Consider the following 18,156-nt stretch of genomic DNA (forward strand, 5'->3'; position numbering starts at 1 on the left):
GCAACAATCGTTCAACGGGTTTTAAAGCCTTTTTTATATATTTACATTTATATTTATATCCTAGATATTTATCTCAAGGTCTTACTCGGAAGCCATAAGCAGGGGCGGAGTTATGTGGTGGCCAGTGGTGGTCATGGCCAGCCCTTGTCACTCTTTCGCTACCCCCCAAACCTAAGGTAAAATTTTGATATTGGCAATTGCTTTTACACGGATGCAGTATTCTTTGACCACTTGATACTCTGCCACTATTTCTTTTTTTTGGGGGGGGGGGGGGGGTAACAACAGCAAATTTGAAATTAAGAAGAAAAAAAAGCAGAATTGATGATGATATCAATGGCAAATTGGTCATCTAAGGAGGTAATAATTGGCAAAAATAATGATCAAGTCTTCCAATCAGGATTTTATCATTTAAAAAATATTCCGTTTTGAGAACATTGATTACAAAAGGTTGTGCACGTTATAGTTTGATAATGTGTCGCTCAGCTGTTGCTGGTTTTTAAGTTACAGAGCCTGACGATTATATAATCTGTCTGATAGCAGTGTTGAGTGCAGGGTTTGGAGGGGTGGGTTGGCGGGTTTAGTAGTGGGACAAAGATAATAAGATTATGACAGTGTTTGAAGTTAATAAGAGAATTGTGATTAAATTACAATTCTAAATTAGATTACTTTTAGGTAATCTAATCAGTTAACACAATGTTGCTTCGAGTGACATTGTGGCAAATGATGAATGGTGTGGCTAGTGAGTCACAGTCAAGGTTGTTGTGAGCTTGTAGTTTGTCAACTTTCTTAAAAATGCAAAATGTCGTGAGTTTTCACTACAGGGGACATTTATTGCAACATTAAAGCATTTTTTTTCCAGTTGCACTTACAATAAAAACCGCTAGATGTCCTCCAACGACCAAAGTATCATCAGTCGCCTCCATAACTCGGCCACGTCATTAAAATTATAGAGCTATAGTCTCTGAGTGCACATTAACTCCTCTTCCCAAAGACCACACGGGGCCCTGTTTTGCTCTCCCGAGGCTCCTTGGAGATGACCCAGATAGCCGGCGACTTCATAAAATCCTTCTCGGCCATCCTGTTCTCAGCTCGGGCCATCTCCTGCAGCTCTGGCGTGGTTTCTGGACACCAGTCGGCCACAAATTTGTCTTTGGCTTCACAATAGTTGACCACCACTTCTTCAGGCTGCTCCCCCAAGAGCAAGTCTGGAAAACATAACATTTGACATCTGCAAGTTATGTCGCCCCATCACGAAGAGATGGTGAACCTGCATGGGCACAATTGTACTCAGTTTTTGACTTGCTTTTCATTCGAATAGGTGTTGATGTACAGGGAAAAAAAATACACTTTTGCTGTACCAAAAGACAGAATTTTACATGGAATACCGAAGTACATTTGTGAGTTATGATGACATCATCATTATTTCGGAAAAACGGTATATACAGTTCTTTTTGTGACAGTGTTGTTTTGGTGGTGTGCCGTGAAATGTTAATGTAAAATATGAGCCATGGTTCACTAAAAATTGGGAATAATTCATAACCACACACCTGCAAAGTCGTGTATGAGGTCCTTGATGAGGTGGCCGATGATGGCGTAGAGAACCCCGAGCACGATGAATATGGCCATGAGTAAATAGAGCACATAGGTGGGCAGGTGAATGGCATCCCTGGACGGGGGTATGTAGCTCTCAAACAACACCGTCCCATCCTCCTCTCTGTAACGGACCTTTAAACTGTCTGCAGGCACCTCCATGGCTCTCGCAGGTTTCAGAAGACTTCAGTGAGGAAATCCCATTGTGGTGCTGAAAGAAAAAAAAAATCTTCAGGCAAAATGCTGTGAGAGATCAGAGGAAATCTCGTTTCCTCCCACTTGAGCAAATCAGTGTCTGTCCGGTGTTGAGCCAAGCTCATCGAAGGAGATTAGAGCAGCTTGAGACACTCAAGGTTAGCAGGTCCTTTTCATGATGACACAGTACGTTCAGGCAAACAGAACGAACGTGTTGCTCCTGTCACACTTTTTGTGTTTCGAATACTGTACATCTATCCATCCATCCATTTTCAGATCCGCTTTATCCCCACTCGGGTCGCGGGGGTTGCTGGAGCCTATCCCAGCTGTCCTTCGGGCAGTAGGTTGGGGACACCCTGAACCGGTTGCCAGCCAATCGCAGGGCACACACCGCGCTCACACTCACACCTCGGGACAATTTTGAGTGTTGAATCAGCCTGCCATACATGTTTTTGGAATGTGGGAGCAAACTGGAGTACCCGGAGAAAACTCACCCAGGCCCGGGGAGAACATGCAAACTCCACACAGGGAGGCCGGAGCTGGACTTGAACCCACTACCGCTGCACTGTGAGATTGATGCGCTAACCACTGGACCACCGAGCCACCTATTTATTTTTACAATATTGTTATTACCAAATTTACATCAGTGCAAGTGTGCTTTAAAAACAATTTCAACAAGAAGTTTTGGTGAAGCTTACTGTAAGCGCAGCTGTTATTTCATGTCGCCGGTGAGCTATTTTTAGAACAGACTTGTGGGCTACTCAAGTGGTACTTGGGAGCATTCCTCAAGGTATATAATTACAGATTTAGAATATTGGCTCGACCTGTATTGAGAAATGGTATAATAGAATATATAATCGCTACATCCATCAATCCATCACTCTAATGTTGAATAATGCGGATGTTGCGTAATCCTTAGGCCTTGACCAATAAGCTGACTGTAGCTGACCAGTGCAGGTATTACACGTAAGCAGGATGGTAAAATGGATTAATGAGAGCACACGAGACAAGTTGTATTGTTAAGTTGTTTACTGGGGGAGGGAAAAAAGCTTAATATGACAGGACCAGGAAATTGTATTGAATATAATACAGTATAACTTTTTGTTGTCTTTTTTTTTTTCATTCAACATCAATATCAATATGTTACATTGTCTTTTTTTTTTGGGTGTGCATGTTGCATCGGTGTCAAACTCAGGTCCTGGAGGGCCGCTGCCCTGCATGTTTTCCAAGTCTCCCTGTTGCAACACACCTGATTCAAATGAACAGGTTCAATGTCAGGCTTCCGCAGAGCTTGCTGATGATCTGATCATCTGAATTAGGTGTGTTGCAACAGGGAGACTTGGAAAACATGCAGGACAGCGGCCCTCCAGGACCTGAGTTTCACACCTATGATGTTGTCATTGTTTGTGATCAGGGTGCAATACAGAATTATTCACAATAGGGACAGATTTCATTATGGAAGTGTAATCACGAAAGGTTTGCGCTCATTATCTGCAAATGAAGTAGGCTATATACAGCGAAAGAAGACGACAAACGCATTTACTTCAATACAGAGACTGCTATGATTGGGGGGGGGGGGGTGTGATGGCTTTATCAATGGATATAAAGGGGAGGTGACATCAGGGCTCAAGGGGGCATTTCACCGGCATGCCGTGGGAGGATCTTCTTGCAATGAAGGGACGACGCTTCTGCGAGGAGGAGGGCTGGATGGATGCTAGCAACTTGGCAACATCTTTCTTTCTTTCTCTTCCTCCATTTTCATTTGGTCTCTCTCCGTCGGATGACCACACACACTCGGCTGCTTTTCATCTTCTATTGCTGTTCTGTCTTGCTCACAACCATCCTCCACCTGTTTGGGGCCGAGAATCCAGTCTGAGGGGAAGAACAGTGGATAAAATAAACAATCGGTCACCAGTGTGTGTTGAAGTTCACATTTCAACCATGACTTGCATCAGTCTATTCATCCATCCATCATCCATTTACCAAATCATTGATTCCGCTATTCATCCACCCCAATATAAATCCATCTATTAACGCAGCACCCACCCATGTGTCCATCCATCCATTCTGCCGACCACTTGATTAGCACTTAGTAGTGGCTATTGGCACTGCTGAGGTCGTCATTCATGCAAAACGCACTTGCTTGGGTTCACCTTCACGATGATGGAAGATTGTTGTTTTGAAGCAAACCAACACATGAAAAAGGATTGGATGGAGGATAAAAATCAACCCACGTGGTGAATACCGGGTCACAATACCAATGCGGCCTTGGGACAGTTCTGAGTCCAAACACTGGTTTGGTGACAAAGCACCAAAGAGGTGACAGGTGCTTTCTCTCTCAAGTTACCTGCAAGGTCATGCATGAGATCTCTGATCAGGTGTCCCACTATGGCGTATGTGGCTACTAGAACCAAGACCACCCCAACGAGGACGAAGACTACATTGCGTGGCAGGGTTACGGAATCTCTTGCTGGGAGGATGTAGTCCAAGAAATAGGCCTCCTGGTCTCTGTCCTCTTCTTCATTATTCGCTGCGGACATCTGAAGGAGCCGACGGTGTTCAAACACAAAAGCCGTGGGGAATTCCACGGCAAAGCTCCCCCGTGAGGCGTTCAGGGACACAGTCACGGTTGAGCTGTTTTCAACAAATGGATGATGTCTTTGAAAGCAAAAGTCCAGTCAGGCTTTGTGCATGATGATTTCTTATGAGTGAAAGCGCGGGCTGATGAGAATGTGAGAGCAGGTCATTTTTAAGGAAAAGAGCCAAAATGTAGTTCGCACACCAAGGAGACGTGACACACAACATAAATGTGCCAATTCGTCTAATCTCAGTCTAGACCAGTGGTTCTAAATGCGGGTTTGATCGAACCCCAGGGGTTCGGTGAGTCGGTCTCAGGGGTTCGACGGAGCCTTTGCCATGGAGGGTAAGACACACTCAACATGTTGATTAGTTATGACATGCCCGCTGGGCCATCACTGGCTGCAGATGATCACATGACATTGCTTGTCCAATCAGTGCAGTGGGAAATTTAGTTCGCTTAGTCTTCAACGTGTGACTGTCGTGATAGTATGTCGTGCAATTAAAAAAGAAATCGTTTACTTTTGACATTTTATTTACATTTTTTTTCCCGGTTTTAATCAATGTGTTTTTTTATATCTTGAATGTGTAAAAAAAAAACAAAAAAACGTGAGCCGCGGAAGAGGTAAATATAGGACAGAGTTAATAGGATTGGAAGTGTGTGGACAAGCAATGTCAGCATTCCATCTGTTAGTGGGGTTACAGATATGAGTACAGAGAGGTGGACGGTAATACTCGAAAGAGGCTTATGACCACATCATCGGTGTGATACATACATTAAAAGGAGCACCTCACCGGGTTTAAAACAGACTCATCACTTGATACGGGATCTGATGTTATAAAGGTCATAGCTGATAATCTTCAACTACCCTGTGCTTCTTCTAAAGGCCAGGATGATCACCTCAAGATGGAAAATGATATCGCTTTATCCTCACGAGGGTCATCTCATCATCACCATGAAACACATTTAATTTAGTCATTCATTTGGTTGAATTAAAAGCGCTTCCAGTAGAGAAGCGCTTTGCACATCGGTCTCATGGGTTTTAGGTTCTGGATTTGAACCTGGAGTCCGGAGCCTTCCAATCTGGAGCTTTCATGTTCTCCCTGTGCATGTGTGGGTTTTGCCTTGTTACTCTGCCACCTCTCACATACATCTTAAGTTCATTGATGGATCTATATTGTCCACAGGTGTGAATGAGATTTAAAATGATTTTTTTTTTAAATTGTCGATAACAGCCGTAGGATTGGCTGGCAACCAGTCAGGCCTATTGCCCGAAGTCAGCTGGGATGGGCTCCAGCTCACCTGTGACCCTAATGAGGATAAGCCATGTACAAAATGGATGGATGAGTTAAAACTGCATCGTAACATTTAAAATAAAATATAGAACTATTTATAATTTTATCCATTATCCTGAAGCAGATGTTTTAAAACGGTAAAAAAAGAACAAATTCTGATCCAAATGCCAACGTGAGTTCAGAAAAATTGCAATGACAATGTTTATATCTTATTTAAAATGAAGATCCCTCACCTGGAAATCAAGATTTGTTGCCTTCTCAGAGCTTTTCCTCAAGAAAAGGTTTTCTAAATTAGTGGATGTCCGGTGCATCTGAAAAGGACCACAAAGAAGAAACAAAAAGTTAACGTGACCCACCTTAAGTGATGCCTATGTCACAGTCAGCACAAACGCACCATCATTCCTTCTATCTACATGTGTAAACACAAGCTATGATCCCGAAGTCCACCACATTTCTTCCTTTAGGGAGTCGTCTTGTTTTCTGTCCGCGGCATGTTAATTTGGACAAAGCGAGAGATGACAAACTTCCATTCCAGGATGATGACGGCGACGTTTGCGAAGAGAATGAACCAGGACACCGGGTGCAGACCGCAGTAGAATTCGTGGCTCATGTTGAGAGAGATGAAAAAGCGACGTCGCCTCAAAATGTCTGTTCGAAGAGTCCGGCTGCGCAGTCAAGGTGCTCCCCTTGTAATCCTCGATTAGGATTTTGTTCACATGTCATCACCGCACGGCTCCCTTTTAATCAAGTCAGCATATTAGCGGGTTGCTTGTGTACTGTACAGTCTGTCCTGAAGTTCTCAAACTGACTTAGAAATCATGCTAGGCCATACAAATACGCGCACAGCTTGTCCCTTAATGTTGTGGCTGTCAGGTGGAAACCTTGAGTGGCCACATATGGTTAATTCAAAGGAAAAAAAAAAGGATACTATTGATCTTTCCCCGCCTCGTCTGTTATTTTTCCGCAAAATACTAATGAAGTTAAGGTATTGAAAACAGCTTCGTAACAAATCTAATAAACTGTCTCCGAAAAGCATTGTAAAACTCCACCTCCCCTCTCGCTCTGCGGGAGCCGTGCTGCATTATGGTGCCTCAAGATTGAAAGTCTGGAATTTTCTTTTCCAGACAATAACGAATGAAAAATGTTTGGATACATCCGAGTCCGCCTTTTATACGCCCGTTTTGTGCATCCGCAAAGGTTAAGTGTGTCCAGATTACACTGTCAGCCAGTCATTTTATTTCAACATAGTAGCAATTAAATACGATTTTAGAGTGGTGTTTTGCGCAACGGTATAGAGAACAGTATAAGGACATAACACCATGATGTTCTGTAGAACAGTATGAGAACATACCTGTTTCATTGACTCCTTATTCTCACTGTGAATCTGGAATATTCTCCAGAAAAAAATAATCCCCAAAAGAAAATCTCTAAAAGCTTCCTATTGTCCTAGACGCAAACAACACTTTAGGTCAGGTGGGCTCATGTCGCACCCTCAGGCGGGGGTGACCACCTTCTTGGGCTTGTCCTCGGGCTCCATCATCCACTTGAAGTAGACGTCACCCAAGAGGAAGGTCCAGTAGACGATGGTGAGAGAGGTGTTGACGGTCATAATGCCGATTATTAGGGGATGCAGCATGATGGAACGCACGCAAAAGTGAGCACACCTCAGAAATGGATGTGTGTGTGTTATGTGAGGGGGGGTCAAGGCTCGACTATCTTGTCTTTCTACTCGGGCACTCCTCCCCTCTCCACTCTCACTGGCCATGAAGTTTCTGTGGCAACACGAGAGTAATCCCCTTCAGCCGCTTTGTTGCAGAAGATAAATTGCATTAGATGACGGCCTGCTTTGGAAATGTTTATGCCGAAGATGTTGCATAATGCACTTGCATCCTCATGTGGAAGAAAATGTGGTGGATTGAACGAAGAGAATATTTTCTTTTAAGAACTTTATTGCTTATCCATGTATGTAATCCACAATCTAATCAAGAATGGAAATATCCTACAGGGAAATTGTTAATCTTATAGCAAACACGACAGATGGCTCCCTAAGGAATCGAACAAATTCACTTCACTTCTGGCAATGTACATAAGGAACAGAAGGGACCCAACATCACACTGCATGTGATAGTGCCAGTAGCCCACATATCAAATATTTGGACACACTTTCTCATACTATTGAATAAAAAAAGCTTTTGACTGGTTTAATATTGGCCATTGTTTGTATCAACAATGGCATTCAGTTGATGCAGCGTGTGTTTTGTTTAATACTTTAAAATTGTATTTAGTAATATCAACATTGTACGTTTCTGTAAAACACACAATAATGGATTCATTTTTTCCCCCTCATTAAAGTACGCATTACAACATTTTTAGTTTATATTTTTGGGGGGACGAGGGGGATGCTGGAACGGATTTAATGGCAAAACCATTTATTTAAATGGGAAGGATAATTTGAGCTACAGAACACATTTAAATCATATCTCAAGACACCACTGTACTTGAACACAAGGTATTTTTGTATGGTATGTGTAAAAAGATTGAGAACGACGAGAGTTGACATGAACAACTATCCCCACTAGATGACAGTGTTGGCTGAATTACACCATCGACACAGAGTACGAAAGAGAAATTGGGCCACAAGTTACTTCAAGTGTGAGCAGAAAAAAAATCCCCAATCCCCACAAATGACTAACACTTTCACGTGAAAAGGGACGAATTATAGTGTCGTAATGTGCCTTCCGACGCTCCTGAATAAACACATAATTCAATTTGAGCCTCTACCACCGGAGCTGGACTTTGAGCCCTGCTTGGGAAGGTGGAGACTGGACACGCACTAGTGTTGATTCATCACAAAAGGAGAGTAGACCGGGCAGTAGTATGTGTCCACCCGTTTCTTTGAGACGTTAAATTAGCACCTGGGGCCTATTTTGGTCGGGGCTCTCTCCTGTCTCCAAAGAGCAACAGCTGAGCGTTGGACCATGAGGCTTCCAGAGGAAATGTGCGTTTTGGGCCTCTCCCTGCTCGCTCCTGCAGTCTTGTACACCATGAACAATGTCCCTGCACTCCATGAGTAAGTTTGTTCGCACTGAAATGGTTTCACTCTCCGTTTTGGGTTGCATGAAGGCACGGAGTCTATTTTGCTGACGGGTTATCTGTTCTAGCCACATTTAAAACTTAAACGAGCTCTATCAGAAGTATTTGTTCTATGAAATTGCAATGGGACCGATTCTTCAACCGATCAGATTTTAAAAATTGTCCTCACGGGACCAACCAAGCAGGTGGCCCACAATAATGTCAGTAATTTTTAATACTCTCAATGATTGGTCAGAACAAAACTTTGCATTCAAGTTTTACTAACAGAAACATGTCTATCGTGAACCGCACTCATTAATAGTAAGCATCTTTGGTGAATATGATGCTTGTGTGGTTTTCTTTTCTTTTCTTTTCTTTTTTGTGTCATGTTGTTAGATATTGCTTCTGAAATGTTGCACTCTTTGCAGGTAAATTACACACAGAAAGTAATTGCAAATTGGGTTGGTATGATCTCTATGACATGAGGAGGAAGAAGAATTGCACTGTCATAATATATAAGAACATCTGTAAGAAAAGGGAATGTCCATGAGTGGATTTTTCTAGCATTTCTTTGGCCAGTATAGCCCCATGGTCTTCGCTGCAGGCTTTACCTGTTCTCTGCACCGCAACTGGAGAACCACACTGTGCAAGGTTAAAAATGTTTCCTGTTTAAAAAAAAAAAAAAAAAAACAGCAGGAGATGGGGGAACCTGTTTTTACTTTCCGAAGAAGTAAACGTTGCTTGCTTCCCCATTTCAGATGACTGAGATGTGTACTCTCGGGAGCTTAAACTTCTTTCGCAACGTCCTCCCCTTCTGCTGGAAAGAGCCTAGGTGCTCAGACTTCCAATGAGTTTCTTGGTCTGGGATGTGTTTCTATCAAGGTTATTGTGGAGACGCCGGTTAGTTAGAGTTCATCATTGTTTTGTAATCACTCCTACAATCACAGAGTGGTCATCAAACTTGATGATGGCATTGGTGGCATGAATGGGGTGATGTTTCAAATAGCTTTACGAATTAAAACAAAAGATGAGGGATTCCCCCCCCCCCCCGTCATCCGTCATTTCTTCCTGCAGGCCTCTGCCCATCCTGGGAATCGGAGTGGCCATCCTGGGATCTGTTCTTCTTCTCCTACTCCTCTTAACCGCACCACATAAAAAGACAGTGGATCCTTTATTTTATGGTAGGGACTGACCAGCCGTGACATTCACTGTTAAATTAAAGGTGGACGAGTTGCTTTTTTTTTTATACAGTTGTGCCACTTTTGTTGCGTGTCCAGTGTTTGCAGAGTTTTCTTTTACTTGTCTGGTGGGTCTGACGAGTGCCCTGGAGCAGGATGGCTTCATATCAGGCTTCATGGGCTTCTACCTCAAGATGGTAACATTTCATGTACTCCGCTGAAATCCATATTTGTGCTTCATTTAAGGCTGAAATGACAATTTGCTGCCGTCTCTGCAGGGTGAACCTCACCTGAGTACTGCCTATGCTGTGATGATGTCATACTGGGAAGGTGTCGTTCACTTGATTCTCTTTCTAATCATCATCCATCGCATGTTCAGAAGGTAAATTGAGGATTAATTACTAGCATGATTATTTTTTTTTTCTCTCTGGATTATCTATTTTATTAGAGGGTTTTAAGTTGTTTTGGTCCTTGCAGGAAATCTTACCGCAGCCTTTCACTGCTTTGGGTGGGGTCCTCCATCATGCATCAACTTGTTCACATCCCGGGAGTGGTTGTAGGTGGGTTCATAAGAACTTGGGAACATAAATGATATGAATGAAATTTTTGGGACATCTGGATATAAAGCGTTATCACTCTTCCGGGAATCTTTCTACCAGGTGTTGGAGGTATTGTCGACTGCAAAAAAATAGTTGCTCAACCTTGAGGGATGGAAGCAGAATCTTATTGTTCACTAATTTGTCCTCGACTAAGTTCTTCTTTCCATTTTTTTTTTTTTTAGGTAAACACGGATCTAACATCTATCCAGCTTTTTGGCGAAATGTTCCCTTCTTTTTAGCACCTTTCTGGGCAGCTTCCATCCTTTTTAGCAGGCCCAGAGTGATGCCTATCATCACAGCAGACAAGGTAAATAAAGTCATAGCCCCGGTTTCTTCTGAGACAGCCAAATGTAATGTTAGCAAATTTCAGATCGTGTTCAAGAAGAGCATTTTTCTGAATCCATCATTTTCTTCTCACGTTCAATGATGACATCACTTTGAAACCGTCTGTGTTGACTAGATCATGGCCGAGCAAAAGAAAGGTCTGTTATCTCGTCCTCTTGACCTGCAGTTTGCCGTGTTGCTCCTGGGAGGTGTGGCCGGCTGTGTTTTTAGAGGCTTTGTGAGTAGAGCAGTTAAAAAAAAAAAAAAAAGCCAATAATCTGTGTAAAAACGAAAACTTTCTTCTTGCTGTTCTTCAGGTGGTGCTGGACTGTCCTTTGGATTTCTGTTTCAGATACATTTATCAGTTTGAACCTTATCTTAAAGATCCGGTGGGCTTCCCCAGAGTGATGGTGAGTCACAGGGAGAATAAATGTATACAACTGTCTCACTTCCACAAAAGCTGCGGTGTTGTCCGTTTGTGTTCAACGTTTTGCGTAGAGTTGACGTGCTCTGTTCTGGTTTGCTGATCACAGTGTACAAAGCAACGGAATCGCAAACAACTGCAGCCTTTGCACAAATTACCAGTTGCATTTCAGGATACGGAAATGGCATTGCTTATGTATTTTGTATTTTAAACTCCAACGGTTATCAGCTGGGATTTTGAGGTATTTAGTTATTATTACTCGGCCCATTTCCAACACAACAGTTTGCGAGCATCTTTCCTGGAAGCCGCAAATTGTAGAACAGGTCCATGTCATTATTTAAATCCCAATCTTAGAATTTACATCCCAAACAAAAGGAGCTGGTAGCTGCTCTCATCGCACTGTGGAAATGCTCCACCATGACCTGGACTGATATATTCCAGCTTCCAGAGGCTTTAATTGTATATATTTTCATGGCTCAAACTTGTGGGGACTTAAGAAAGATCCGAGATAAAGTAGCATCCATTTTTCAGCGGTGCGTGGTTTCACTCATTCAGACAAGGGCTTGATTTTGCATGATTTTGAAGCCTCATTTGAAAGACAGTACTTGGCAATTTCTCTCTGCTGTGTCACTTTACCAGATGGTCGTCATTCCCTAATTCATTGTATTCACTTTACACATTCTTAAAGCTCTTTTGGGGTACGCAGAATATTTGATCAAAGATATACTGTATTTCCAATAGATGCTGGTCTATTTGTTCTATGCTGTGCCCCTAATGAGCCTCCTCCTCTATGGTCTGATAAGACCAGGCTGCAGCTGGATGCTAGACTGGACTCTCGTCTTTGCTGGAGCCACCGCCCAGGTAAAGTGTGCTTGTCATGTTTTTAAATGTTGTATGAGTAAATTTCCCATGTTTTATTTTTAGAACAAAAGCCTACTCTCTCTTTCTCTGTCCATCTCCCCCTCACTCTCCATCCCTCCCCATGCGTCCAGGCCCAGTGGTGCCACATCGGCGCATCTCTACACTCCCGCACCCCCTTCACATACCGAGTCCCAGCAGACAAATTGTGGACCGTTATCACCTTCAATGTACTGCTTGCTGTCGTGCCCGCTCTGCTGGCTCTGCGCTGCCACTACAGTCCCGCTTATTTCATGAAACCCGTTCCCAAAGGACAGAGCAATAGCAAAAAGAAGAAAAACTAGACTGCGCAAAAGTCAAGGCTTCTCCGGGTATACTTTCTCTCAAGATGACTGCCTCACGAAAAAAAAAAAACTTGCAACACTTGTTGCAACACCCAACATGTTCTAACCCAGGAGTCCCCAACCATTTTTGCCCCACGGACCGGTTTATGTCAGACAATATTTTCACGGACCGGCATTTAAGGTGTGGCGGATAAATACTACAAAATAATATGCTAAGAGCTGCATGAACACTGGGGGTTTTTCGAGATAAACACGAGGAGCGTTCAATTTGGCCGCAACACTCTGATCGCTACGGTCTTAATGCCTTCAAAATACGATACAACACAAATTCAAAGTGCATGAAAATCTCAACCCACCACAATGCTGAATCAGTGCGAGCGCCGAGCTTGATTTTCTGAAAGCGGGCGGTCTCATCTCGGGGTAATAGGAGACAATGACATCTGAAGTGTGTGCTTCATGTCGAGTCTACTTCGTCATTTTGTTTTAGTCGCCGTTGCTGCACAAAACCCCCGCCTCACACAGGTAGCATGTCGGAAATGGCAACAGTGCTGTTGTGGCGATCTCAGAGTGTTCAGCCATAACTTGAATCCAGAACGCCGGCAGTTGTTGTCTCGACGTACTTTTGAGGCCGCCGTCATTTGCGATCTCCAGCAGTTTATTTTAGTCATTTAGCAAGCTCAGGTGTCTTGTTTTTAGCGTAATCAGTCACGTGACGGAGAAGCGTGGTTTGACGTGTGTCAAGTGACACAGCCGGATGTAACGGAGAATCCGGTAGTTTTTCAAAATAAAATATGTATTTTGGAATACGAAAGGTATTCCAAAATAAATACGACAGAATTAATGTAAGTTCTTATTGTGCGGCCCGGTACCAAATGTCCCGAGGACCGGTACCGGTCCGCGGCCCGGCGGTTGGGGACCCCTGTTCTAACCCCATACCTGGAGGAAAGTTGCAATCATGTTGCTGCGAGTGGCCCAGTGCAGCACTCCCTTGTCTGGACTGTTGGACCCTGATACCAAGGTCCTGAATGGGGGTGAGGACTGTGATCAGCGAGCACAGCTTTCGGGTGACTCATGCAACATATCCACTTCCTGTCTCTCCTCATCTTCTTCAGCAGTTGAGTCAAATTAAATACCACCATTTTAATTCCAGGATCTAAGGTATCAAAACAATTGTGTTGAACAAAACGGAACCAAATTGAATTCAAAGCGAAAGTGTACAGGAAGGTTCAAGTTAAAAAGACCATGCCAAAAATGCAAGAAATGACTTACTATTGCAAATTTTAATGTTAAAAAATAAAGGTGACGATTATTATGAAATACAACCTGCGCTCAATGTGTTTTTAATTGGAATTTGATTCGTTAGCGGTTCACCGTTGACACGCTAACATTGGCTTGAGTGGCGCTGATCTTTTACCCAATGATGAGGTCACAGTGCTCTTCGTGCTGCTCGCTGCTGGCCCATATAACTGATAAGAGCTGAACCCTGGATGGATCGTCTGCTATCTATCACGTGACATCATTGTCAGCTTGCGTTTGGGAGCAGTTTGAAACAAAAAGCTCCTAAAAAAAGTCGCGTTCTTAGCTATTTAGCTATTACTCCCTATTCTCATTGATAATCATTGAAAATACACAATCGTAAATGCTGTATCATTTTCCTCTTTATTAAGAATGAAACAACAACAGGACGTCATAAGAACACCAAAAAAAGGTAGATGACAATTCAAATATCAAAGACCAAAAATTATAAAATAATAATAATCTCCACATTCTAGCCATCAAGTAAATGTAGCCATGCAATGATGGAAGGAAGTTTTAAGCAATTTAGGTACGAGTGAGTGGAGTCAAATAATCTCATTCATATAATCAATCAAGTTGTCAATGCCACTCACTGAGTCACAGAGAGTGCTTGAGGCGCATGATCCGATTGGACAAGGTCCAGCTATTGATTAAACATCAGCCAGTAAACACCACAATATGTACAATACTCAAGATTAGAGACAATCAACTGATTCATGTTAATACTGGCTGACCATATGACATAATACTGGATTAGAAAAAACAAAACAAAACATGTTTCACCAAATGAGTACAAAATAACAGAAGAGAATTTTCACTAGCAAAAGTAATAAATAAAACGTGACAGAAAAAGGAGCAGATATTTTAAAAAAAAAGCATGTCAGTAGAAGAAATCGAATTCGCAATGCGTGTGCTTGCACGTACAAAAAAAGAAAAAGCAGAGGGTCACCTTGCTCTCTTGCCTCAATGACGTGTGCTTTGTAACAGAATACTCGACGAGTCATTTTCATATCACAAACCAAAAACATTCCTCTCTTACATGCACGCGCAGACACGCACACACACTCTGCCGCCAGTCTGACCGACTCAAGTTCATGGCGGGCGAGAGAGGGAAAGATTAGGGAGCGTGAGATCTAGTGTTACGGTTAGTGTTCGCGTTGGACCTTAGTTAAAGGAAGTGAGTTTAAAAGTTGGGGGGGAAAAAAAACAAAACATTAAAACAGCCAAAGCCGGTGCAGTTAATGAGATCACCTATGTGTGAGAGTAATAAAACCTTACGTACTCGTCAGGAGGGAGAAAGCAGTTAGAAGCAGACCGAGGAAATCACCGCTTTGCTTGCGGGAGCCACAAGTAGCACCTCGGCTTTGCAGGCGGCGTGTCATTTGGTTCAGTCGTAGCTGCGCGCGTTCTCTCTGGCCTTGTGGCCCTCGCCGTGCCTCCTGTGGCCGCGACGCTCACGGCGCTCTCGGCGATGATGGCGTCGGTAGCGGTGGGAGCGCCGGGCTGTAAGGCCGTGCGAGTCGGTTAGTAGCAGGAATGGCTAAAGAGTCATACTCTGAAGCGGAATGCAGATTCAACCCCTGTACTTCAATAAAATAAAAAAATAAAAAAGGGCAGATTCTGGAATGTTCTATCAAACTTTCAGTATGTTCTGACGACAGTTGGTGAATAAAATGATCGGTGTGCCTCGAAGAAACCATCATGCCAGAGTGAAAAAAAACCCCCATCCGTCCAGAGACAGAGGGCGGTTACACCGCGCGACCTTGAGCTGGCATGTTACCTTGTTACCCCCGAAAAGCACTTTTTATGTAATGGCCTTTTACACTAAAACATTTGGCTTAAATTAAACATTTGATTGTGTCTCAACGTTTTCAACAGTAACATTAATATAAGCGGCGCCTTTGTCTGATTGAAAAGAAAGGTTTTGTGCTATTATTAACATTGTGCCCATATTTTATGTTCTAGGCTGAAATGTGTTCTTAAAGTAGACTATCAAATACGTTTTTTTTTTAACAAACACGACATCCCACAGTCATTGTTCTTTGGATGAAAACCCAATAAAGGTATTTTTAGCTTTAAGGACGGTCTTTATTTTTTGTCTTTTTTCAAAAAGACTTATTTATGGCTCCAAAGACCGTTGAAAATGATGTGAAGGGCTGCGTGAGGATTCAAATCCGTCACATTGAGCGGACTTACATTTGGCGCAGATGATCCTGGGTCGCTCCCAGCTGCCGTCGGCCCTGCAACGGGCGGTGGGAATGTGACGCTGGTAGAAGCCCTCCGAGCACTGGTAGCGCACCACCGCATGGATGTCATAGTGTGACCTCCGCCGACCGACCAGGTGGGCGTTTTCCACGGCAGGCGGGGTCCCGCACAACACTGGAAAGACCACCGAAGTCGACGCAGGGGTTGTCAAACTTGAATTCGTCACCATCCACATCCAAGCCACCTTACTAAATCAATCAGCACCGCTTTGGAGCTTCCCCAGTATGTTTGCTGAACTCTGTCTGCATTCTGTGCGTTGAGTAAAAAGTACCTGTTCCCTTCTTGCAGATGTAAGGCAGATTGTAGTTGCAGGGCACGTCGTTCCATTTGCCATCCTCATGAGCAATGGTCACCACGCAGTCCTCGCCTCCTGCAAAAAAGTTATCCGGCTGGCTCTCCCGCCAGTTCTCGTACACCTGCAAAAGAAATGATTCCGCTTGATTTATCAGCAGGCTGCACGACTGGAATCTGGATTCCATTTTATGGGAGGGATGAGGAAAAAGCACAAGTATTTTCATTCAACTCGCTGCTATTTGTACAAAGACATTTTGGCGAACATACATTTTCAGGCAGCGGCAATATCGGAGAGTGCTCACTGACCAGTTCGTTGCCATCGGTCCACTGAAAGTCGTCCTCCACTGTGCGGTCGTTTAGACCCACCCAGGCGTTGTCATGGCCGAGACCTTTCAAAACAACATGCTGTCATTAACCCTTTCATGCACCCTGTAACCTGATAACATGACAAGCTGTCCACTGTAGTAACCGCTGCCCCTGAAAGGGTTAAAGGTAAGGAATTAAGTACCAATAAATATAGTATATGTACTACTGCTGACAGATTGGCAGTCTGAATTAATTGGCCGATATTGTCTCTTTTTAAACTATATATTTCTCTTAACATGTCAACAAATTACAACATAAGACAAAGATAAGGACAGTCAGATTCACGACCCTCTCCATCCGCTTATCCTCACGAGGGTCACGGGCTATTTATTTATTTTATAGTAATTGTCTCATTGGACCTCGTTAGATGGTATAAGAATCCCGAAACATTTTGGACAGTGGGCGTAGATCATTTTATGAAACTTGTTTCCGCATTGTTGTGTTTGTGTTTAACAACAACAACAACAACTTACCGTTGATAAACTCTTGCTCATTGGCGGTGGCAACACTGCTCAGGTGGGCGCTGTGCTCTCTGCAGTCTTTCTCCGCGTCTTCCCACGTGTGTCTGTGGGTGAAGTACCTGAGAGACCCCAAAAAAAAAACCCACCCACATATTTTGTCCCGCTTCCATCATCCATACCGGCTCAATAAAGTTCCTCTGCCACTGATTAGAAGCTCAACATAAAAGCGAAAAAAAAAAAAGTAATTTATCCATCCATCCATTTTCCGAACCGCTTGATCCTCACTAGGGTCGCAGGGGGTGCTGGAGCCTATCCCAGCCGTCTCCGGGCAGTAGGCGGGGGACACCCTGAATCAGTTGCCAGCCAATCGCAGGGCACACAGAGACGAACAACCATTCGCGCCCACACTCACACCTAGGGACAATTTAGAGCGTCCAATCAGCCTGCCATGCATGTTTTTTTTTGGAATGTGGGAGGAAACCGGAGCACCCGGAGAAAACCCACGCAGGCCCGGGGAGAACATGCAAACTCCACACAGGGAGGCCGGAGCTGGAATCGAACCTCTGCACTGTGAAGCCGACGTGCTAACCACTGGACTACCGGGCCGCCCTAAAGTAATTTATTTAGAGAGGAATTAATCGCAGCATGGCTCAACTCATAAGGGGGTTTTGACCGTGACATGTTAAACATGTCGTTGACGGCATTACAAGAAAGAAGCGGTCTACAAGCAGCGCCTATTAACCCTTTCATCCTCCAAGAAAAAGAACGCTGCATTCAAGAGACAAAATCATCAGTATAAGCAAAATCGGGTTATCATTATCACAAATGATTCTCATGCACCCAGCCTACTTTACGTAATATATGGTGACAGACTCGCAAATAAGGCAATTACAAATTACAAAAACTACATTTAGCGTAACGATGACTTGCAGAGGTATTTTTAATAGCGAACCCGCTCAATGTGGAACGATTCCACTGTCCTAAAAATTGATTAGATGAACAAATTCTAATTTGTTT

General features: G+C 43.5%; 3 protein-coding genes across 3 annotated transcripts in view; 1 reads left to right on the forward strand and 2 right to left on the reverse strand.

The window, feature by feature from the left end:
• Window positions 1–805: 805 nt before the first annotated feature.
• LOC147195207 (uncharacterized) lies at window positions 806–1,903 on the reverse strand. The gene is made up of 2 exons (XM_086129570.1): window positions 1,548–1,903; window positions 806–1,205 (listed from the first exon to the last, which is right to left on the reverse strand). The coding sequence occupies exons 1-2, from the start codon at window positions 1,750–1,752 to the stop codon at window positions 973–975; spliced, it is 438 nt and encodes a 145-aa protein (XP_085985696.1). The 5' UTR covers window positions 1,753–1,903; the 3' UTR covers window positions 806–972.
• Window positions 1,904–8,518: 6,615 nt separating this feature from the next.
• LOC147195208 (transmembrane 6 superfamily member 2-like) lies at window positions 8,519–13,779 on the forward strand. Its single transcript, XM_086128761.1, has 10 exons — window positions 8,519–8,728; window positions 9,805–9,911; window positions 10,008–10,105; window positions 10,187–10,290; window positions 10,386–10,468; window positions 10,690–10,814; window positions 10,968–11,069; window positions 11,149–11,241; window positions 11,997–12,116; window positions 12,248–13,779. Exons 1-10 carry the CDS (start codon window positions 8,637–8,639, stop codon window positions 12,455–12,457), a joined length of 1,134 nt encoding a protein of 377 aa, XP_085984887.1. The 5' UTR covers window positions 8,519–8,636; the 3' UTR covers window positions 12,458–13,779.
• A 318-nt stretch (window positions 13,780–14,097) lies between these two features.
• The window catches only part of LOC147195209 (neurocan core protein-like), a 33,168-nt gene continuing 29,109 nt past the window's right edge, over window positions 14,098–18,156 (reverse strand). The window contains exons 16-20 of the mRNA XM_086128762.1: window positions 17,152–17,258; window positions 16,619–16,701; window positions 16,290–16,434; window positions 15,950–16,132; window positions 14,098–15,256 (exon numbers count right to left, since the gene is read on the reverse strand). Of these exons, the coding sequence (XP_085984888.1) occupies window positions 15,141–15,256; window positions 15,950–16,132; window positions 16,290–16,434; window positions 16,619–16,701; window positions 17,152–17,258 (634 nt within the window). The 3' untranslated portion in view covers window positions 14,098–15,140. The remainder of the gene's footprint in view (window positions 15,257–15,949; window positions 16,133–16,289; window positions 16,435–16,618; window positions 16,702–17,151; window positions 17,259–18,156) is intronic.

This window comes from Hippocampus guttulatus, chromosome 14 (genome assembly GCF_054856545.1).
Source record: "Hippocampus guttulatus isolate MCC_2025c chromosome 14, RoL_Hgut_1.0, whole genome shotgun sequence".
NCBI classification, from domain to species: domain Eukaryota; kingdom Metazoa; phylum Chordata; class Actinopteri; order Syngnathiformes; family Syngnathidae; genus Hippocampus; species Hippocampus guttulatus.